Raw genomic sequence first — 24426 nt, forward strand, 5'->3', positions numbered from 1 at the left:
AAGATCCCCTGGAGGAGGGCATGACAACTCACTTCAGTATTCTTGCCTGGAGAATCCCCATGGACAGAGGAGCCTGGCGGGGTACAGTCCACAGGGTCGCGAAGAGTCGCACACGGCTGAGCAACTAAGCACACAGCACATCTGAATATAAGAAGAACTACTGAAATTTGATAACATATTTGAGATAAATTTTTAATAAATTTTGATTGGAATTGGTTTTGGAAGAGGAAGACATCTTGATCAGAATTTTTAAAATTTTTTAATTTTAATTACTTATTTTAGGCTGCACTGGTTGCTGTGTGGGCTTTATGGTTGTGGCGAGCAGGCTTCTCATTGCAAACGACAGGCTTCGGTGCCTGTCTAAAGCAAGCAGAGGGTGTGCAGGCTTCAGTAGTTGCAGCGGGTGGACTTCGGTAGTTGTGGTTCGTGGGCTCTGGAGTGCAGACTCAGCCGTTGTGGCGCATGGGCTTGGTTGCCCCTAGGCACACGGGATCTTCCCAGACCAGGAACTAACCAGTGTCCCCTGCATTGGGAGGCGGATTCCCAACCTCTGGACAACCAGAGAAGTCCCAGAATTTTATGTTAAAGATTTTGAAAGTTAATTGAAAATTGAAGCTTGATTTTTAAAAATTTAATTTAAAAGGTTTTTAATTAAGAGAGTATGATTTTCTTTGGGACCAGCTTTATTGACATGTAATTCATATGTCATACAATTTACTCAGAGGAAATAAGATTTTAGCAACTAAATTTTTAGAAAAGTATTTAGGAAATTATTTTTCTATTTAATTCTCTAGCTAAAGTCATGTTATAATCCAGTAAATAATAGTTTGTTTATTTCAAAAATTTGAATGTTTCAGTTGAAGTTTTAGTTATAGCTATAGCATATTTGATTTCATGCCCTTTTTTTCTGCATTTTGTTTTTATTTCATCTTTGCTAACTTTGTCGCCTCATTTTTTGAGGGGCAATTAGTCTAATCAACATTTCCTATATATTATTGATGTATTTATTTTTTAAGCACTTATGTTTATTGAATAGTATCACATTTTCTAGCCTAAAATTAAAATTCTGCCTTGAATCTATTTTTTTCCTGCTGTGTAGGCATAATGTATATTTAAAAGTAGACCTGCCAAATATGGTACACAGGGGATTAATTGTTCATATTATTCATAATATAGTAGTTTTGTTTACTTTTTAATACTCCTTTTAGCAAAGTTAGCCCTGAGTCATTAGAGACAGGCTTCTTTAAATGTGTATGCCAAAATATTGGGTATTGAGTTCTCATTTTCTACATAAGTCATCCTCCAGATTATTTTTGACATCTAAGATAAAAACCCAGAACCATTTTCCCTAGGTTTTTGGGTTCCTGATTCTTTTTGAATGTAATTGATAAATCTTCTTTTACTTTAATTTCTCAGCAAGGAGAACTAATGAAAATGAAAGGAAATGAAGAGTTTTCCAAAGAAAGATATGATGTAGCTATTATCTATTACAGCAGAGCCATTGAATGTAGGTAAGAGCAAAATGGAATACTGAGACCCTTTCTGTGTAGCAGATCACGTTTGAGTGCTAGTCAGTATGAAGGAAACACAAGATGAGGAACTTGAGAGGATCTTCAGTTTGCTGGGCAGAATGTTTTCTCACCCGTAAGTATAAGAAACACGAGGTGAACCGCATAGATGAACTCAAGTTATATAACTTAAGCCTGTTAGGCGAAATTTTGAATTTGCTTCTATCCTGCCCCAATTTGTTCCCAAGCTTTCCAGTACAGAGTCATCTGTTTTTTCTTGGACTCATTTTCCCTTCTAATTCCTTCCAAGTTATTGACTGATAAGAAAGAATTAGTTACTAATTCTTTACCAGTTAGTTAACTAATTAGTTACTGATGTCACCCATTCAGGGATCTCTGCTTTCTATGAGGGAACTTTTAAAGGATAAAAGTTGGAATTGTTGAGAGAATACATGCGTTCTACCCTATCTTCTGTTTGCCCAGCTGCTGGAATTCTGTGGCGTTCTTGCACGTGTGCCTCACTTGGTTCTTCCTGACGCCTTTGCTGGGCCACCTCACTCTGTAGCGGCCTCAGGAGGGTGTGCTGTAGACAGCCGCTCTCTTTCCAGATGCACCTGTCTCCACAGGGAATGAGTGAATCCAGGTAGCAAACCACATCTGAAAGGTTGCCTGTCTGTTCTAGGAAGCGGTGGAGATAATATAGGTGGAGTAAGAGAAAACCAAATGGGACAAAGCTTGAAGTCACGCTGCTTAAATTACTGTTGCAGTTTACAGATGTCCTTTGTCAAGGTGGTACAGTTCTGACTTACATAAAAGTGTTCTGTCCTCTACAGTGACAACATGCTTGTAGTTCGCTAGCTATTTAATGTCTCGTTTGATCCTCTCAGCAGCCCCATGAGTGCAACAGAAAAAGTAGAACTTTCAGTCTTCATTTTGAATACAGAGAAGTTGAGTTGATTTGAACAAGCCCCTCAGGAAGTGAAGGAACCAGGACTTAGCCAGTTAGGACTCCAAATACTATATTCATTTCTGCTCTGCCAAACAGATATGAAGGTTTTGAAAATTTTTTCTTGCCTTATGATTTCTGTGTTATGTTTTTGTTTTCAACGTAATGTTCTTTACTGATGAAACACTGTTTTTTTTTAAAGGCCTGAAAATCACCTGCTTTATGGTAACCGAGCTCTTTGTTTTCTTCGTACTGGACAATTCAGGTAAGTTGCTTCGAGTACTTAATCACTCAGCTGTAATGCTAAATACCTGTCTTTGAGAAATGTTTCTGTTTGCAGTTATGCAAGAAAATTCTTCAGTAGCAGAAATAGTTAAATGGTTAAAGAGAGTTCTGTAGGCTTTATATAAAATAACAGCAATGACAGAAACAGTGATTTTTTTAAAAGAGTGGATAGCATATGCTTTGCATTATTTTAAGCACTTCACGTAGGTTATTTAATCCTCAACAGCACATTAAATAGGGCTTCCCAGATGGCTCAGTGGTACAGTATCCACCTGCCAATGCAGGAGATGTGGGTTCGATCCCTGGGCTGGGAAGATCCCCTGGAGGAGGAAATGGCAACCCACTCCAGTATTTTTACTTGGGAAATCCTATGGACAGAGGAGCCTGGCGGGCTACAGTCCACGGGGTTAGAGAGTCAGACACAACTGAGCGACTTGGTGTATTTAATAGGTAGATAATGTTATTTTCCATATTTTATGTGGGGATAAACTCATGCCATTAATAATTATGAATTTCATTCTACCCTGCTCCATTTTTTTTCAAGCTGTGATGTAGTGATGCCAGGATTCAAACACAGCTCTTACCTGATGATGCATAGTCTATGTTTATAACACCTATATTACCTTCTTTTGCTCTTAGCTAATCTGTATAGTTCTGGAAGAATTCTTGTTGTATTTGTTACCTCTGTATTAGTATGAATAAAACTAAGTAAAGGGAAAGAAGTTTAATGATTTAACTATGGGAGTGAAATTGTAATTAATTCTTAGTTCCTCATGTTGAACTGAGCTTGTATTTATTAGCTGAGAAAGATTGTTGACAGTGCCTGCATGATTTTATTGTTTCTCAGCTTACAGTTTTTAGGACTTAAATATTAAGCATGAGTGTTGAGCAGTGTAGACTGTTACATTTAACTGTGTCTTACAGGATTGCTTCAGGAATACATCCACTCAGTAGAAAAATACTAAAAACAAATTATAAAAAACCATGTTAGAGGCTGGGATCCTCAGAATAAGGTTGCGTAGGCGTAAGGTCCTGCTTAGCTATTAGTTATAATTCCTATTTGCATCTTGCCTTTCTGTTGCCCAAAATAAAAAGAGAATACCTAGCAAGTTATGGAATTCTCACTATACATGAAGAAAGAGGACACCAGTTTCTCAGGTGAAACTGTTTTCCTGATATTGAGTTCCGGAAGAAATTTCTTATATGGTTTACAAGTAATATGGACTGAGTGATGGGGTAGAGAACAGTCTCAGCAGCATTCCTGTTCAGAACAAAAGAAACACCCTGAGAGTGCAGTTTTGGTTTTCATTAATAGTTTTTCAGATTAAGGTTCTTACAAAAGCAGAGAGTCTGCTATCAGTTGTTTTTCAGGGAGAGTACTTATGTTGGAGTGTGGGAGTGGGGAGTATGGTGTATTCCAAGTATACAGTTTTCAAAAATAACATTTATGTTTTTCTTTTATTATAAACAGAACACTTTCTCATGGTAGAAAATTTGGAAAATACAAGAGCGTAAAAAGAAGAAAATAAAAAATCACCTCCTCGGAGAATACCGCTGTATTAACGTTATCCAGCTTTTAAATGGCTTAAGCCGTGGATAACCGAGGCTATCTAGTCTAGAGGAATGGATGGGCTTGACACAGTCTTCCATCAGTACCACTGTCCTCAACTGGTTCTGGCAAGAAATGGGCTGCACATGTCTTTATAGGTTATTGCCTCTGGCTAGGTCCATACTTGTAGATATCCTGTTGTTTGAAGGCCATTCTGTATGCTCTCAAGGTGAATAGGTTGGCTGGCAACTTGGCTAGCCTCTTGTGAAAATCGAGGCGCCTGTCTGAAACTTTAGAGTGGGTCAAAGGTCATCCCCTCTGCATAGGGGATTCCTTGGAAGCTGAGAGGCAAATGAGGGGTTTCTACCTTCTTTTGTGAATGTTGAATGCTAGACACTCAAGCAGGAGCCTGCTAAAATTCTGCTCTGAAGGAGGTGCATCAAGGCAGAAATACAGAAGCCAGGTAGCCTGGTGAGGTCAAGGTCAAGAGTAAGGTGCATCCATCCTTGTACCTCCCAGCTGACCGTCTAGCTTTGTGGGTCAGCACCATAGCAGTTTCCTGTAGAGGCAGGTCAGCAGCATTTCCTTGTTAGGCAATCACCAGTATCTGCTGGATGCTTGTTAAATGTCAGAAGCATGATGCCACCCTGGTTTTTACTGGTGTTTCCCACCTTGTTATTTACATGACTTGCTCAGTAACGGAGGGATAATGTTTCCTGAATCTGCAATGCACGTAACTCCTTATCAAGTGAATAGAGGATATGATTTCAGAAAGGAACACACTGCCAGCAGTTCAGATGCGCCCTTGACCCAGGAGCACCCATGCCAGTTAGCTGAGTTGCCAGGATTGAGAGGTGTTGAAGCCCTCGTCTCTGAGGGCTGGTAGATCTGTCAGGGGAATCTGGCTGAGCAGCTGAGGGTGAAGCATCCAGCCTCCCTGGCACTGTTGTGAGTGCTTTTCCTGTGTTAACTCATAAAACCCTCCCAGCCCTGTGAGATGGGCGCTGCCGGGTCTTTCTAGATGAGGAACCCGAGGCCCCGGGCGGTCAAGCAGTGTCCTCAGACACTCACTGGGTGGGTGTGAACCCAGGTGGATGCACAGTCTCTACAATTAATCACCATGCACAGGGATGATAGGCTCAAACGGCAATGTGAAAGTTGAAAAAAATTAAAATAATGATCTAAATAGTCAATGAACATGATTATCCTTACAGGACATGCAGATTAAAAACTGTGAGTCTCTCTTTCGTACCCATCAGATTGGCAAACATTTTAAAACCTCATAGCACCAAGTGTTTGAGAGGATGTGGAACAAAGGAAACTTTCATGCTCGGCCAGAGAAATGTGTAAATCGGTGCAGTCACTGTGGCAAGGTGAAGACGTGTACTCTCCTGCCCGCTTCTGGGCTACCCGAGAAGATGTGTGCAAGCCTTCATTAGAGCGTTGTGGTTAAGAGTAAAGAAATGGAAACAGCCTAAAAGTCCATCTGTAGGGGAATGGATAAAATGAATTTTGGTATATTCATACAATGGAATTCTGTGCAGCAGTTAAAATGAATGCAATGTTGAGTGAAAAAGCAAGTTGGAGAATGATTTGTACGGTATGATGCCATTTATATGATGTTTTGAAATGTGCAAAATGGTATGCATATGCATAATTAATACGTAGTATGTGTTAACTGACTTTGAAGTGCGTGGGCATGTTAAAATACCAGTGCAGGGGCTGTCTCTGGGGAGGGAGGGAGGAGAATGGATTGGAGCTGGGAAAGATGGTTCACAATGCATGTCACCTGTAACAAACCAGGCAAGAAGATCTGAAGTAAATATGGCAAAATATTAAGGTCTTGCTAAGCCGGTACATGGGTATTGATTATGTTAATACTGTTCTCTGTACTGTTATGTATATTTGATACACAGTGTAATTAACAATGCACATAAGATGAAACACCAAGCATTAGGATAAAGTAAGTGAAATACAAATATTTTAAGGCCAGTTTGGCTGGGAGCCTGAGGTGAGGTATTTGTGGGGAAAATGTTTCATTCAGAAATGGTCAGCGTGGTGGTGGAGGTTTTAATGCCACATAGTCAGTTTGTAAATCTGACCACCTTTGGGTGGATACAGGTGAGGCCAAGAGCCAGTCAGAACCCTTAGCGTTCTCAGGAGGTATGCAGCTCCAGGAAACCCATGGAACAGGGCTGGGGTGAGGGAGGGGAGGGTGGGCTCATGCTCCTTCCTGCCAGTCCTTCACGCTGAGCCTGTGTGTGGTATATCCCAGAGTGCCTGGCTGGGATGAGATGTCCTTTATCTTCCGGTCCTCTGTAAGTCCACGTTTTAAATAGAATTTAAGAGGTCGAGGGTATCTTAGAGTGATGCTTTTAATTGAGGTAATTTGAAATTTTCAGATTAGAGCAGAATCTAGAAAAAGCAGTCAGGCATCTATAGCCTCTGTGGTTGCAATAGTTATACAAGGTAGATGATTAGGGTTACTGTTTAATTCATTCTCAGTGGGACTTGCGTGTGGAAATTTGAATTCTTTGGTGGGATGGAATAAACTGTGTAATCAGTTCAGTTCAGTCGCTCAGTCATGTCCGACTCTTTGCAACCCCATGAACCACAGCACGCCAGGCCTCCCTGTCCATCACCAACTGCCGGAGTTCACTCAAACTCATGTCCATCGAGTCGGTGATGCCATCTGATTCTCTGCCGTCCCCGTCTCCTCCTACCCTCAATCCTTCCTAGCATCAGACTCTTTTCCAGTGAGTCAACTCGTCGCATGAGGTGGCCAAAGTATTGGAGTTTCAGCTTTAGCATAAGTCCTTCCAATGAACACCCAGGATTGATCTCTTTTAGAATGGACTGGTTGGATTTCCTTGCAGTCCAAGGGACTCTCAAGAGTCTTCTTCAGCACCACAGTTCAAAAGCATCAATTCTTCGGCGATCAGCTTTCTTCACAGTCCAACTCTCACATCCATACATGACCACTGGAAAAACCATAGCCTTGACTAGACGGACCTTGGTTGGCAAAGTAATGTCTCTGCTTTTTAATATGCTATCTAGATTTGTCATAACTTTCCTTCCAAAGAGCAAGTGTCTTTTAATTTCCTGGCTGCAGTCAGCATCTGAAGTGATTTTGGAGCCCAAAAAAATAAAGTCTGACACTGTTTCCACTGTTTCCTCATCTATTTCCCATGAAGTGATGGGACCAGATGCCATGATCTTCGTTTTCTGAATGTTGAGCTTCAAGCCAACCTTTTCACTCTCCTCTTTCACTTTCATCAAGAGGCCTTTGAGTTCCTCTTCACTTTCTGCCATAACTGTGTAATAGGAAATGTAATTGGAAAAGGGAAAACCTTAGTCTCGGGTATTTTAAATTTACTTAAGAGTATAGAATTTTAAAACTTGGTATTTACTCTGACCCTTTGGTATTTAACTACCCTTAGATGGTATTCCCTTCTATTAGCTCCCAACTTGTGAATAATAGCAGGCAGCTAGATTTTAAATGATTGTGTGTGTGTTTCTGAATTGAGGTCTGAGGTGTAAATCAAGTAAATTGTATGTTTTTGTGAGAGTTTTCAAAAGTCTTAGTGTATGTGGGGCATTTTTAGTGTGTGTATTGGTTGATAAATTATTCCTCACTCTGTTCTCTTACTTGTATGGTCTCTATTTTGCTTTAAAAAAATGCTGAATTTGCTTTTGAAGGAAACAGTTACTTTATCAGTCTTCTTTGAGGTGCACCCCTCTTTTAAAACACAGTAACAAATGCAAATCATAAAAAATTAAAGAGTACAAAAGGATAAACTGAAAACTCTTGCCCACCTGAGACCCCTGCCCTAATCTCTTTCTTCAGATCCTTATGCATTTCTGTAATATTTTATGCCTATATGAACACTTACTACTTTGAACCAGATGAAGTTGCCATTTTTATAAGTCAGAATAAAGCATTTTCGTTTGGTTCAGTATAATGTATGTGTCTTTTGTTTTAATATGGATAAGAGCATATTATATACCCTGCTGCACATCTTGCTTCTTTTGATATTTAAATGGAGTTGTTGCACATCAGTGAATACTGACATCTCCCCCAGTTTTTAGTCATGGCTGCGTAGTGTTTTACTATGCATTAGTTTGTATTAGAACATAGCTTATTTCCAGTTTAAAAGCTATGTAATATCCTTTTGTGTTTTACACTCTGATGCAAGTATACATAGATATGTAGGATAAATTCCTAATGAGAATTTATTTTACTTGGATGAAAGAGCATATGTAATTTTACTTCCAGACACTAACTTTTGATTTAAAATGTATGTGTGATTAATAGTCACTGCATATTTGACAGTAACTGACCATTCCATCTGAATCCTGCTTTTGTTGCTTCATTGTGAGACCAAGAAACTTGGGGAGTAAAGCTGCTATTTCTTTGTGATCTGGTCAGGCCCTGAAAGTGAGGATTTGCAATAAGGGGGAAAGATGATAACTCTTTTGTGGCATTCAAAGTTCTCACGTACTTAGGTGTTGTGGTTTGAGAGAGTCAGTTAATAGCATCTCCTTCCCTTCCCAAGTCCAGAACTGTTACTGCACATTGAAATCACTGGCACTTTGAAGAAATCCACCCGACTCACCCCTCCAAGTTCTCATTTAATTGGGCATCGGGCTTTTTTAGAAGCCCCCCAGGTAGTAGTAATGTTGGCTGGTCTAGAGAAAGTGTGGGCTGACATTAGAAGGGGAGCTGGGACTGAGTTTTGCGGGACAGAGAAAGTGGTCGATTAGAGAAGGATGAAGCTGAACAGGAGACTCCTACGAGGTTCGCCAGAGAGCTAGGAGGAGTCAGTGTAGGATCCTGGAAGTGAGTGAGAGAGTGGCCAACAGGGCCGGTTGCTGGGAAGCCCTTTGGAACTAGGGTTTAGTTCTGTGGACACCTTCTAGTTCCCTAGAGAGAGCTGTCAGCGGGAAGCTTGGCGCAGATGCCAGACCTGAGTGGGCTGAGAAGTGAGGATGAGGAGATGGAGGCAGCCAGCACAGGCAGCTGGTGAAGGCATTCGGGCAGAGAGGACGGAAGAGGTTTGCCATTGTATTCAGGTGATTTTGGCTGCAAATAATAGAGATCTCTTATTCAGCTGGTTTAAATGATGAAGAAAACTTACTTGATCCAAGAGTTCCAGAATATGGTTCTAGGGTTGTGTATGTAGTGACTCGACAATGTCATCAAAGACCTGGGTGGTTTGTTTTTTTTTCCAGCCCCCACCATGTGACTTGGACCTCAGACTGCCCACCCCCTCAGGATGGTAGGAGGGCTTCTGTAATTCAGATACCACACTGGACATTACCCCCTCCTGCTGAAGGATGACTCTTGTACTCCTTAAAAGAAAAATTTTAATACACATATTGAGAAGTGTATAGTTCATACGTGTGCAGGTTGAATTTTCCTGACGCGAATCACCATACCCAGCACGCAGATCACAACCCCAGTACCCCGGAAGTCATCCTTGTTCCCCTCAGTCACTGCCCACTTCCTCCCCCAGGATAGCTCCTGTCCTGACTTCTGACACCGTAGGTTAGTTTTGCCTGATTTGTGCAGTATAAACAGAACCATGTGGTGCGTGCTCTTTATGTCTGGTTTTCAGCATTGTGTTTGGGATCCATGTTGCTGCATGTGGTTGTAAAGTGGTCATCGATTGCATGAATATACCACATTTTGTCCATTCTATTGTTGATGGGCATTTGGGGGTTTCTGGTACTTTTACAGATAGTGTCATTGTGAACATGTCTTCATTTCTGTTAAGTATGTAATAAAGGAGTGGCATTGCTGGGACAGGAGGGTGTGCTTATGATCAGCTATGCACATAATTTGCACCGTGGTTGCATCATTTTACACTCCTGCCAGCAGCACATGAGAATTTCAGTTCCACGTCCTCACTAACACTTATTATTTTGTGTCATTTCATTGAGACATTCTGCTGAGTGTGTAGTGATACGGTGCTGTGCTTTTAATTTGCATTTCCTTAAGTTAATTTATGAGGTTTAAGTTGAACATTTGTTTTTCATAGCTTATTGACCACTCAGATATCCTCTTTTGTGAAGTGCCTGTTTGAGTCTTTTTTTTTTTTTTCTTTTGAGTTGAATGTCTTATTAGTAGGTTTTTAAAAAATATTCTGGATAGGAGTCATTGGTCAGAATATGAATATTACAAATGCCTTCTCACGCTCTGTGGCTTGCCTTTTTTGCTTTCTTCCCATGAACGCAAGTCATAATTTAAACGTACTACAATTTATCAATTTTTTCCCTTTATGGTAAGCACTTTTTGTGTTCTGATTATAATCTTTGCCTACTTGGCAAAATATTCTTTGTTTTCTAAAAGCTTGACTGATTATGTCCATCTGGGGAGCCCCAGGTGGCGCTAGTGGTACAGAACCCGCCTGCCAATGCAGGCGACATAAGAGACATGGGTTTGATCTCTTGGTTGGAAAGATCCCCTGGAGAAGGGCATGGCAACCCACTCCAGTATTCTTGCCTGGAGAATCCATGGACAGAGGAGCCTGGTGGGCTACAGTCCATGGGGTGGCAAAGAGTTGGACTCGACTGAGCACACATGCGTGAGATATGCCATGATCCGTCTGGAGGTGGTTTTTTGGATGAGGTAGGGGTCAAGGTTCATGTCAATGTCCAGATGACCCAGCCCTATTATTTTTTTCTTTTAGCCTTTGTTTTTGGATCCAGAATCACCCTTCTTCCCCACTTCAGGGCTAGCCTTGGTGGGGCTGCTATTCCCAGGGCAAGAGAGAGGGGCTCCCCCTGCCTCTGAGGGATATGGCCAGAGTAGGGTGCCTAGCTGCACCCACCCTCGCCTTCTTGTGGAGCCTGTGGGTGGGGCTCAGACTGCTTCTCACTGCTCTCTAGTCATGCTCCTCTTGAGGTAACCCAGAGCCTGGCCTTACCTGCATCTCAGGCTGCTTCCCAGCATAGCCAACCCTCCTCAATCCTGCCCCTCCTTGCTTCCTGGGCCCCTGTTTTGAAGCCCTCCCCTGGTCTGATCCTCTCCCCCAGCTTCACCTCTGCCCTGAGGCGTCCAGAGCGGCTCTGCTGAGACAGCCCTTGGTTTCTCTTTCCTGCGCTGGAGACCATAGGCCTCTGCCCTCACTTCCAACCCTCACAGGCCCTCGGCCTCCAACTCAGGAACCCTTGTTGTCCCTGCCCATTCCTCTCTACCTCTGGGATGTCCGCTCTCACCCGCAGCCCTCTGCCCCCCAGACCCTGTGCACACTCTGTCTTCTCTGCCTGGGACGCTCTTTCCTGGCATCACAGGGCCCCCTCCTTCCCTTTATTAGAGTTTCAGCACAAATATCACCTCCTCCTAGAAGCCTGCCCTGACCCTTTTTCCTGATAATTCACTCTCTCCACCTCATTGGCTTTCATATGGCTTGGAAATCGCTTGTTTTTTATTTCTGTTTTGTCTGTCTCCCACAGGAATATTAGCCCCAAGAGGGCAGGGCTGTGTCCAGTTTGTCCACACTGCATCCATAACACAGCGCCTGTATGCCCATATGTAGCAAGTGCTCAAGAAGTGGGTGGGTGGGGGGATGATAGAGGAGGAGGAGGACTTTCTGGCTTCTCCATTTGCTTGCAGGCCTCCCCCCCTCACCCCTGCAACTTTTTTGTGCTGTTGCCTCAGCTCTGCCTCCGACGTGTATATGGGAGACACATTTGTTCACTCAGTGTTCGAACGCATAAAGAATGCGTAAGCATCTCTGTCACAGGCTCTGCGCTACCTGCCGGGATATGGAAGAGACCCCCTCAGCCAACTCAGCCCGTCTTTTCAGAGTGTGTTTTCTCCATGCGCTGCGGTGTTAGCTTTGCCGTGCAAATCGGGTGACTGCATCAGGATCCGTAAGGATCTGTTTCTGTTTTCTGTCTCCTTTTCTGTTTGTCAGGCCGTTTATCTTTAGATAGCTTTTGAATTTTATCTTTAAAAAAATGTATATATGGTCTTGTAGTAGGTATTGCTGTTTGGTAGAATAAGTTACCTACTTTTGTTCTTTGTAATCTTTTTGTTTTGTTTTGTGGTTGTTTCTGTAATCTCTTCTTAAGAGTGAGCAGTCCCATTAGTTCTGGGTCACACCTAAACTGTGTACCTCTAAACCACTCTGGAGAGTGGATTTGCGATGATTGGCTTAAACTTACTAGGAATTATCTTGAAGTCTTAGAGGTGGACCCTCACAACAGGTGTCTAGCAGTCAGAGGAGGAGGTAGCTGCTGGGTAGATTACCAACAGTGTTTGCTTAGGGTTTAAGATATTTATTTATTTTTTATTTGCTTTTTAAAAGATGAGAGATCTGAGCAGATTAAAAGTCAGTAGGAAGTTGCATGACAATGTGAATGTACTTCATACCACTGAGTTTTACATTTGACATGTTTCATGGGGTAAATTATGATGTTTTGCCACAATAAAACATACTGATGGGGTAGATTCCTGAAATGGAATGTCTGATTTTACAGGAGAGAGAAGGGATGATTGATACTAAGGATGGGTAGTTACATGGCACAAGTGGAGGGATCAGCCACAGGAGGCGGAAGAAACTTTCAGTGTAAAGGAGAAAAGTGAGGGCTAGGCTGAGAGAGTTCTCTTTGATAGGTCCAGTTTACTCATTGAAATAGGAGCAGAGCTCATCTGCTGAAAGGGGAGTTGGAAGGAAAGGACCTAAGATTTTTGGACTATTCTGCGAGGCATATGGGTTAGTTCTCTGACCAGGGATCACACCCATGCCTCCCTGCATTGGAAGTGCAGAGTTTTAGCCACTGGACCACCAGGGATGTCCTGGAAAGGACATAAGATTTGAAATAGTCATTTAACAAAATTAGAGAGTGATCTGATCTAGAATGTTGGTTAACATCGTTGAAGGCCCCTTTGGGTCGTTGGAATCCTGAGTAAGTAGTACTCCTGGTGTTTTTTCTCTGGTAGTACTTGTCTCTCTACATATGGTCCTGGAGAAGGCAGGAAGCAACGCTCATCCAGAATTGGGTTTTGCCATAGAGCAAGATGTAAACATAGGGACAAAGAAGTATGAAGTTGTATGCATGGGAATATGAAATGAGGAACCAGCAAATCTTAAGATAGATCAGTAAGGAAGTTAAATTAAAAAAAGAGAAAATGGATAAGTCAGTGAGGTGAGCACCCTGAGAAGCTAGTAAGAATAGTTGAATAAGTAGGATGGAAGGAGCTATGCTATCAGGGGAAAGAGTGGGATGCCTGAATTAGTGTTTTTGGGCTCTGAACAGTTTTGAGCAGTGGTGAAGTTCCCTGGGAGGGTGGTGGTGGGTGGCTGAGCTGGGCAGAGGAGGCCACTGACTATAAGGAAACTATGAGAGACCAGGTGTTAGACCTTAGTACTCGACAGTTTACAGTGTACTGTGCTTTTAGCATAGTAATCTGAAAACAGGAAAAACCAAAATTGTTAGCCTCATCTTACAGATGAGAAAGTGACCCTAAAGAGGTTAATTACTTCCTGTCCACCCCAGTGAGAGTTAGTGATGGTGCTGGACTCAATCTCATGCCCCAACTTATGTTCTGTCCATTATAGCTTAGCCAGTGTGTTGTGTGAAATATCTGGGACTTTTATTCTCCAAGATCAGAAGTCTTGCTGACAATTCCACACAGTACCAAAAAAACCTTCATGTGAGTAATTATAAGTTAGGGATAGGTGAGATATAGATAGTTGTGTGCAGGAAATACTCCAGAAATATTGAAAGTAGCTATTCTTGGGTAATTGTGATTGTGACTCTGGGTGACTTGTTTCCTTTGTTTTGCTTTTCTGTATTTTCCAAATTTCCTATAATGGACATATATAGACTAAAAATATAAAAAACTAGATTGTATATGGAAAATTAGAGTACACATAGATACACACTATATAACACCCTTTGAAAAATTTGAGTATTTTATTTCCTTTTCCTTTAGAAATGCACTTGGTGATGGAAAGAGAGCTACCATTCTGAAGAACAACTGGACAAAGGTAGGTTTCTTTTATGCTTTACTTTGGCTAAACATTGCTGTACAACTTTGTGAAAAGTCTGTTTATAGGATATAAATCACTATGCAAAAGTGGTGGATGAAATTATATGGAGCTCAGGAGCGTGGCAGGGGAACCTTCCATAATCAGAGAGGACCTGCTGCCCAGCGGTAAGGGCCAAGCGTGTCTGTTGGGGACAGGCCGCCCCAGGGGTGGTGAGCACACCTGAGTGGTTGAGGTGGTCAGCATCCGCACATTGTGGAAGGATTAAGGACCTGCCTGTGGAAAATGCTTAAGATTCAGGAGTGCCTGGAGACTAGCTTTGTAATCTTGAGCTGGGAAAAGGTTTCTTTATATACATGCACAGGTCAGAGAAGGAAAAAACTCTGATAATTATCTCAAGCTTAAAATTTTCTGTATGTTGGAACACTATAAATGAAATTATAGTCTGGGAGGAGATAGTTTGTCGTATATAGAACAGAAATAACTTGATAGGACTTAAATTCACATTCAAAATATGTGAAGAACAAAAATAAAGAAACTCAGTAGAAAATGGGCCCATGAAATAAGCACTTCAGAGATGAGAAAACCTGAATGGGCGACAGGAAAAAAACTATTCCGTTTCCTAGTAATTAAAATTGTAAAGAAATAGAAACCAAGAGAGCCTAATAAAGAACCTCCAAACATACCCACATGTACACCCACAAGTGGAAAAAACAGTGATATTGTTTGGGTTCTTCAAATTGGTGAAAGTTAGATACTGATGGTCCTGAGTATTGGTAGTGTGTTTGCTAACAGGAGCTCTCAATAAGCCTGTGGGGTGTGAATTGGTCACAGCCAACTTGGAGAGCTCTGATGTGCCTGTGTTGTAATTGATTCCAGGGGCGTTACTCCACAGACATTCTTGCCTATGTGTATGTGGTGAGACGTGCAAGCTTGGTCACTGCCGTATGGTTTTAATGACAAAGAACTGCAAATACCTGAGTATACATTAATAAAGCAGTGGATCAGTGTGGTATTTTCATTTGATCAAATTTATTACTACGATCCATCTGATCAGCCCCCTGTCTTGCTTTTAACCACCCATCGTTTCTCCTGCTCGCCTCTCCTTTGTCCACTCGATCAGCCCCTGGGCTGTCTCACTGTCCTCGCACGTACCAGGGCCACTCTCACTTTGTACTTGCTCTTGCCTCTGCCGAGAATCAGAATGCCTTTCCCAGAGCCTGAGCTCCCTTACTTCCTTTCCTTCTTCACTGAAAGTTCTCTTCTCAGTGACCTTCCCTGAGCACCTTGCTAAAATGCCAAACCTGCTCCTTCCTAGACATTTGCTTATTTTTCTCTGCTTTATCTTTTTACCTCTTAGCGTTTAACACGATTGCACATATGTATGTTGTTTATGTTGTGTTCTTATTTGTGTGTGCTCTAGTATAATGTGAGCTCCCTAAGGACAGGTTTTTTTGTTTGGTTCATTTCTGAATCGCCTGCCTGATAAGCTGCCCAGCACATAGCAGGCACTCATAGTAAATCTTTAATGAATGAATGAGTTGAAATGAGTTATTGGCTACCAATAATTATAGATTTAAAAAACAGTGTTTAACATTTGTTTTTAAACCAGAATGAATAGAGTCATAGAATTTTAGAGCCCCCAAATTATGATTCAGATGGCCTAGGAGTGTATCCGAGTCTGGGGATTATAAAATTCTCCAGGTGAACTTCTGCATCCAGATATTGGAGTCACTTCTTAAATGCCTTATTTTCTAGATTAAGAAATTAAGTCCCAGAAGGGTAAAGTGACTTTGTGTAAGGTGTCATTGCAAGTAAGAGACAAAAATGAACTGAGAATCCAGCATTGGATAGACTTCTGTTTGAAGATGATCTGTTTGTTGCCATTTTCATTATGAGTTGCTGTTGAAGCATAATCTTTGCTGATCACTGAACTTGGCATTTGGCAGGTGCTGTGTACATTTACTTACAGAATGAATGGATGCTAGTGTTTATAATACTGAAACCTAGACCATGATACTGATTTTCCAGAGGTAACTTGCTAGTTCAGTCTATTATCAACTTAGAAAAAGTGTACCAAAACTTTCTTTAAAAAAAAATAGTAATTAAGCAGGGTATAATGTTCAATGTAGATGTTTAAGTCTGTGTTCTTTTGACTTTTTTTTTTTGCCTCTGTTGACAAGTCTGCTATTTTTCCTTTGTAAGTTATCTTTGCTTTTCCTAAGTGTTTGAAGATCTCACTGTCTTTAACATTTGACGATTTTATTGCAATGTGTCTGGGAGGAATTTTCTGTAAATTTATCATACTTGGGATAGCTTGGTTTCTAAAATCTGAGGATTCATGTCTTTCAGCATTTCTGGAATATTTTCATCCTTAACCATTTGAATGTTGCCTCCTGTCTAGTTTATTTTTGCAAAACTTCCATTAGATAGATGTTGTATATGTATGCTGTCTTTCATACGTCTTAAATTAAAAACTTTCTTACATTGAAGACTTTATGTAGAATGTTTATTCCTGGTTTAACTTATCAACAAAATATTCATTCTTTTTTTTTTTAAGACTGTTTTAGAGCAGTTTTAGGTCCACAGCAAAATTAAGAGGAAGGTCCAGAGATTTCTTGTAAATTCCCTGCCCCGCACTTGCATAGTCTCCCCCATTATCGGCATCCCCAAACAGAGATATACATCTGTGAAAACCAATGAACCTATGTGGACATGTCATAATCACCAAAAGTCCATAGTTGGTCTTAGGGTTCACTCCCTAAGTGGACTTTCTGTGGGTTTGAACAAATGTATAATGACCTGTGTTTCACCGTTGTGGTTCATAGAGTATTTTCACTGCCCTGAAATCCTCTGATCTGCCTATCCATCCTTCCTCCAAAATTGTGGCAGCCATTAATCTTCTTACTGTTCCCATAGTTTTACTTTTTCCAGAATGTTATATAGTTGGAATCATACGATGTATAGCCTTCTCAGACTGGCTTCTTTCACTTAGTAATATGCATTTAAGTTTCCTCCATGTCTTTTCATAGGCTTGATAGGTATTTCTTTTTAGCACTGAAAAATAATACATTGTCTGGATATATTACAGTTTATTCACCTACTGAAGAACATCTCGATTGTTTCCAAAGTTTGGCGGTTATGAATAAAGCTACTATAAACATCTATATGCAGGTTTTTGTGGGGACATACATTTTCAGCTCCTTTGGGTAAATACCAAGGAGTGCAATTGCTGGATCGTATGATAAGAATATGTTGTTGGTTTGTTTTTTTTTTTGAAAACTAAAGAACTAATGGTTGCCACACCGTCTTCCAGAGTAGCTATACCATTTTGTACTTCCACTGGCAATGAGTGAGAGTTCTCGATGCCCCACATCCTCCGAGCATTTAGTGTTGTCAGTGTCCTGAATTTTGGCTGTTCTGATAGATCCATAGTGGTATCTTATTATTTTAATTGGCATTTCTTTGATGACATGAGATGTGAAGCATCTTTCACATACTTATTTGCCACTGTATATCTTCCTTGATGAGGTGTCTGTTAAGGTCTTTGTTTCATTTTTTAACTGGTTTTTCTTATTTCTTAAGAGTTCTCTGTATATTTTGGATAACAGCCCTTTATCCGCTGTATTTTTTTTGCAAATATTTTCTCCTAGATCGGAGCTTCTCTTCTCATTTTCTTGATGTTTCTTTCACAGAGCGTAAGTTTTCATTTTAATCAAGTCCAGTTTATCAACTATTTCTTTCATGAATCATACCTTTGGTGTATCTAAGAACTCATCACCATACCTAGTGTCATCTAGTTTTTCCCCTGTGCTTTCCTCTAGGATTTTTTGGTCTGTGATCTGAGTTGATTTTTGTCTGGATTCATTTTTTTGTGTGTAGATGTCCAGTTCCAGTATCATTTGTTGAAAAGCCTGTCTTTGTTCCATTGTATTGTCTTTGTTTCTTTGTCAAAGATTAGTTGACCGTTTATGTGGGTTCACTTATTTTTTTTTTTAATTTTGAATTTTTTGATAGTTGGAAAAGTTACTTGTGTAGGTAAAAAACACAACTCCTTAGTAGTATTCAGAAAATTTGGTAACTATATATTGAGGTCATTTATCATTTTGTTTTACCAAAAAGGAGTGCTCATTGAAGGATATTTTAAACTTAAAAAACCAAAGTAGACTATACAAGGTGCATTCTTTTATCAGAGTCCATTTATGAACCTGAGTCTATTGAGTCTAGGATATAAGCCTGTATAGGTGGGTAGTCTGTAGATTTCTGTGTGAGGGCAGGCCAATTTTTCTTCCTTTTTTCCAGACAGAGAAAACTGGTACAATGTGAATTGTCCTAAACACACTTTAATTTTTAAATGATTTATTTTTTCATTATTTTTCATTGAGGCATAGTTGATTTATGAGTCCTGCACATACTTTTAGGCTTAAGAGACATTGGATCATTGTATCCTAAAGAGTGAGAATTTTTACAGTATAGTCACCAAATATTTGTTGGTATTTCTGTGTGCATTGTCTTTTGGTGTATTTATACAGGATACAAACCGATAGCTTCACAAATGTCCTCGAGGTCTTTTTAATATTGAGGAGTATGTTAGGACTCTTTTTGTTTGGGAGTGACAAAACCTCACTCAGATTTGGTATAAGTAGAAGCGGGAAGTTACTGGCTCATGGATGGTTGGGTGGTAGTTCAGACATGGTTGGATTTAGATCTGTGTACACTTTATGTTTCTCAGTGGTGCTTCCCTGTTTGTGTCACTTTTAGTCTTTTCTCTCTTTGTTCCATTTTACCTAGATTTTTATTGCTGTGTAAAGTCCACAAATTCTTTTGTTATGTCTAATCTGCCTTTATTTCCATCTAATTTAGTTTTCATCTGAATGCTATAGCAGTCATTTCTAGAACTTCAGTTTATTTCTTATATATTTCATCTCTTTACTTAATATATTCTATTTTTCCGTTAGTGTCTTGAACGTATGAAATATATCTAGAGCTCTTTTAATGTCCTTGTCTGCTAATCCTGTCATCTGTGTCATTTCTGGATTGTTTTCAATGGATTGATTTTTCTCTTCATTATAGATCACATTTGCCTTCTTTGCATACCTAGTAATTTTTGATTGGATGCCAGACATTGTGAATTTTACCTTGTTTGGTCCTAATATTTTTTGTTTTCTGTAAATATTTTTGAGTTTTGGGATGCAGTAAAGCTACTTGGAAAACAGATTCTTCAGAGTACTGTTTTAGGCTTTGTTGGGTGACATAGTGGTATTTGTTCTTGGGCTAATTTTTTCTCCACAACTGAGGCCAAACTCTGTTGAGTGCTGTACTTAATACTGCTCCGCTCTGGTTGGTGGGAACAGGAACTACCCCTGGCCCTGTGTGAGTGCTGCCTGTTGTTCCCTTTCAGTCTTTTCAGGTGGTTCTTTCCCTGGCTGCACGTGCATGTACTGATTGATACTCAGCTGGAGACTCAAGGGGGACCCTCTGAAATCTCTGGAGTCCTCTGTCCTCTCTGGTCCTGTGCTCCATGAACTTGTGCTGCCTTGGCTTTCCTGTCTTCGCTGAGGTTGTGTTCTCTCCCTGGGTTCCTTCTGCCTGTGCTGTGGCTAAGAAACTCCCGCAGTAAGTGGGAACAACCAGAGAGCTTTCTGTGTTTCCCATCTCTCAGGAATCACTTTCTTCTGTTGCCTGATATCCAGTGTCTAGCAAAACTTTGTTTCATGTACTTTGTCTTACTTTTAAGCAAGAGGGTATATCCAGTCCTTGTTAATCTGTCTTGATCACAAGTGGCAATTAGAGAATAGGCTCCCGGCTTCATTTTGAAACAGTGGGCGCTCCAAACTGGTATCCTAGTAACTGTTCTGTTAACGTTTCTAGTGGAAAGTTTCTAGTAACTTTTCTAGTGGAAAGAGAGCCTCTGTTAGTATTTATATAGTATAACTGTGGGGTGCCTCAGACTGATCCTGACTGAGCCATGTGCCCACCTGTGGTTCAGTTACTGTGAATGGTGCATTTCTGTTGGCCAGCCTCCTGAGTCACAGCTTCGCTTCTTCCCTGCCGGCCCTTGTTGAGATGCAGGCATTACTATGTGGAATCGTGACGTGATGGCACCCAAGAAGGAAGAGATACTAGGCAGATGAGCAGTGTGTGTGGTAGAGAATGAGAGAATGTCACAGAAGAGCAAACTGTTGTAGTTGGGTTCAAGAAACTTTCTGAGATACCTTTCGTTGACACTTCATTCACACAACCTCAGCACAGAGATCTGAATAAACTCCCTTCTCATCTGATAGAAGTTACACTGGGTTTTACAGAGCTTAGGGGGAAGAACCCAGTAGAAGATGGGTGGAAAAGAGAAAGAAATGAAGTGGTTTCTACAAATTTAGTAGGTGAGGTTTATAATCTCCCATAATTTCCTATGCTGTTTTTTGTTTTTTTTTTAGTGCAGCTATTTAAAGTTTGAGGTCGGTTTATGCTTAGTGGATAGAATTTTGGTCTTGTTGCATAACTGTGAGATCTATCTTCCTGCCTTTGGAGGAAAAGCAGAGTGTAACCAAATGCAGTCTGAATTGGGGGTCATTGAGCTGAGCCTGAAGAGCCTGCCTAGGAAATGCTCTGACCTCTCTGATTGGGTAGGTACACCAAAGTGGGGTTATATATGCGCCAAACCTACGTAAACATAGGTCCTCTGGTTTTCTCTTGTGGCTTTCAGTGAAAAACTCATCTTTCTTAAAAGGATCATTCATTTCTGATTTCATATTTTCTAATAGAATCAGAATGTTCTTTATAAAATGTGTAGTAAAGAGGAAAGAGCTCTGGACCTGGAGTCCTGAGATCCAAGTTCTTTGGCTTGTCTCTAAATAAATGTTGGCATTAGGCCAGTTCTATGCTCTCACACTTGTAAATCACTTCTTAAATGGAGCTATTAAGCCTAAAATGGGGGTTTGGTTTGGGGGTACCTAAAAGAGGGGTTGTCTGAGTTAGCTCTAGTTTTGGTAATATTAACTTTCTGGATTAAAATGTTCAAGCTTGATACAGATTTCCCAAAACACATAAATTAAGGGACCAGCCAGAACTATGATTCTGTAGCAAAAAAAGAAAAGAAACAACCTGATCATTGGAATTAAGAGTAAATCAGTGGTTTTTGGATATTTTCTTAAAACCGAGGACTGTACTACTTAGAGATAAAATAATTAAAAGCTGATTAAGAAAGATGGGAGTAATATATGCACCCCTTATCTGTGCCCATGCTCTTCAGAGGGGTCGGAAAACTACTGCACAAGCTGATTGTTCCTTCTAGCTCTAAAACTCTTGATTTCAAAAGTGTAGAGAATGTGGGTGCATGTATATGTATGGCTGAGTCCTTTTGCTGTTCACGTGAAACTACCGCAACCTTGTTAATCGGCTATACCCCAATACAAAATAAAAAGTTTAAAGTTAAAAAAAAAATGTAGGGAATGTAATGACTTAGAGATTATTATTGCCAAAAAAATATTTTGAAAAAAATTAAGTTACTCACTTATAATGAATTACTTTTATACTTTATTTGGCATAAAATAATGTCTTTTACACATATAGTAAAGGTTGAATTGTTTTCTTTGGGGTGGATACAAAAATGTCTTAAGCAAAAACACTGATCTCTACAGTCTTTAAAAATTGTTATTCGTAGCTTTTCATTTAACTCTTTTAGGTAATTTTATTTCCTGAGAGGTATTAACATTTTCATTTATTTTTTATTGAGAGGATCATAGTGTAACATTTCAAGTAGCTAACCAGTTTTCAAGCAAAATATTTTTTCATTAAATTTGCTTTATATTTTTGAGAAAAAAATGAATTTATCTTTTTGGAACAGGGTCATTATCGTTATTGTGCTGCTCTTTCTATGCTGGGGGAATATGACTGGGCCCTACAAGCAAACATAAAAGCTCAAAAACTCTGTAAAAATGACCCTGAGGGAATCAAGGATCTAATTCAGCAGCATGTAAAGTTACAAAAACAAATAGAAGACCTGCAAGGTATTTCATCTAAGATTCTTTTGGTTACAGTCGAATTCCCTTAAAAACTTTCAAAGGTGGGTTTCTTTGATTAATGGAGGACCATAAATCAGTTCTCAGAAGATTTGTACTTATATTTTATGTTACCTTGGTCAGCTCACTTAAATTTTTCGTTTGTATTCATGTAGAATTCTGTTAGTATTATATTCCAGTTGGTAATAAGTGCTTTGTATTTTTTATTTGAAATAGCAACAAATTATTTATTCTTCTGTAGAAAAATATGCTTTCTTGAAATTTTGAATGAAGGAAAACCTTTTAAAACAAAGTTTTAAATTTCTTCCTCCATTGTTATAGTTATTTCCTAAAGAAAAGGCCCTTCAGTAGAGTTGTTTGTTTTTGCACCAAGTTGTGGCTAATTCTGTAGCATGCTGAATGTGTGTGTATACATAGGTACATCAGAAATTAGTGTTCAGGCTGGGAACTCCAGGTTTTCATTCTGCCCTTGTTTTCTCTCCTGAGTCGTTTTGCTCCCTCCAGTGCCTGAAATTACCTTACTCAGTGTAGAGTCCTTTCCTGTTCTTTGTTCTGTGAGTAGTTAGTGTCTCATGAAGCTGAGCCCAGCAGTCCTATTTTCACTGTCAGATGTTATCATCCAACAGGACATGTTTATCAGATTGTGAGCTCCTCGAAGACAGGTACCATCTCTGATTGAGATTTATACGTGGCTGCATCTAGTCAATGATCCCATGTAATGGGATGTCAAGTAAGGTTTGTGTAGCATCTTGTTGACATAATTCTAAAACTGAAAACATCTGGAAGTGTAAAATTGCTTAGGTTTAGTTTTCAGTTCCCTAAATTTGATAGTCTTATTGTCAGCCTAAAAGAAATGTGAAAATCTTTTAAAGTATGTGTTGCCAATCCACTGATTATTGTGTGTGTGTGTGTGGTTCATTTTTATAGGTCGAACATCAACTAGTCATCCAGTCAAAACCTTCTGTGAAAGCGGGTGAGTTAATATCATATCAGTAGCTGTTACTTGGAGTGGTTTTGCTCTGTGAGTTTGAGTTGCTGTCTGATGCTTTAGTATATAATAGCAACCACAATAAAGTTGGAAATGGAAGGACAAGAGGAAGTTTTATTTTACTGATTTTAATATTTTTTTATTTGGCTGCCCCAGATCTTAGTTGCGGCATGCAGAATTTTTAGTGACATTATGTGGGATCTAGTTTGCTGACCAGGAATCGAACCCAGGACCCCAGCAATTGAAAGTGCAGAGTCGTGGTCACTGGACCACCAGGGAAATCTCAAGAAGAGATTTTAAAGTGTGTTTGTAAGATTAGGTGATGACCTGTGATTTGTTTTGCTGAGGTATTTGCATATATGTGTACTGGAGAGCCATAGCCTAAGCCCATGGGGAGGAGGCGTGAAGTGTTAAGAGAACATAACTGTGCTTCGGTGGCACCAGTTTTGGCCACGAGGGTCCTGGCAGCAGAGACCAGGGGCACAGTCTGTGCCTTTCACCCCTCACCTCCATCCTGGAAGCATCCGCCTCCAGCCTCCTGATACCTTTTCAAACAAGGCTGAGACACTCCTGTTAGAAGTACGCAGCAGATAGACTGGAGCTCATTTTCTTCTCATAAGAAAACAAATAGCAGTCAGGATTCTATGTTTTTTTATTTGGCAGTTAAAATAGATTTAACTTTACCCACATGCCTGGGATGTTGAAACTGTTAAATTTATAACAGAGAGACTTACTTATGTTAATATTAGAAACCAGTATACATTTCTTGAGTTGTTCTTCATCTATTTTGAGCTTTTAATTCCAAATTTAAAGCAATATTTAATGTAAAAACCCAATCTCAGAGGTAGAGATTCTTTTCGAAGCTATTACTTTGCTTTCGAGGAAAAAAGGCTGTACTTGCTAAAACCTCCTTGTTTGAACGATAACTTTAAAAAAATACTAATCAATAGAAATAAAATTATTACTTCTTTTATTACTGCTCAGGGCCTACATACCTAGTTTATCAGCACCTGCATTTAGTACTTCACTTAACTTTGTGGAAACTGAAAAAAATTTCAGAAAAACAAACCACGAAATGGCAAACGGTGGTAATCAGAATCCAAAGGTAAGCTCAGTGAAAAACCAATATTA

The 24426-nt window shown here is 40.0% G+C and overlaps 1 protein-coding gene across 15 annotated transcripts in view; it reads left to right on the forward strand.

Annotated features, from left to right (window-relative positions):
• TTC3 (tetratricopeptide repeat domain 3) overlaps nt 1–24426 on the forward strand; it is a 126423-nt gene that overhangs the window by 23019 nt on the left and 78978 nt on the right. For 9 of the 15 annotated variants that reach the window (XR_016037151.1, XM_088835066.1, XM_088835075.1 and 6 more), the window contains 7 exons: nt 1417–1511; nt 2657–2719; nt 14235–14289; nt 20724–20912; nt 22133–22295; nt 23235–23280; nt 24280–24400. Coding sequence is in view for 14 of the 15 variants with exons in the window: in XM_088835066.1 (XP_088691192.1) it covers nt 1417–1511; nt 2657–2719; nt 14235–14289; nt 20724–20912; nt 22133–22295; nt 23235–23280; nt 24280–24400 (732 nt within the window). In the remaining variant the exon portion in view is untranslated. Of the gene's footprint in view, nt 1–1416; nt 1512–2211; nt 2562–2656; nt 2720–4263; nt 5889–14234; nt 14290–20723; nt 20913–22132; nt 22296–23234; nt 23281–24279; nt 24401–24426 lie in introns of those variants that run through there. The other 6 variants (XM_088835089.1, XM_055416285.2, XM_088835096.1 and 3 more) reach the window with 6 other exon arrangements.

This window comes from Moschus berezovskii, chromosome 1 (assembly GCF_049115385.1).
Source record: "Moschus berezovskii isolate FMDL1 chromosome 1, NW_MosBer_1.0, whole genome shotgun sequence".
Lineage (NCBI taxonomy): Eukaryota > Metazoa > Chordata > Mammalia > Artiodactyla > Moschidae > Moschus > Moschus berezovskii.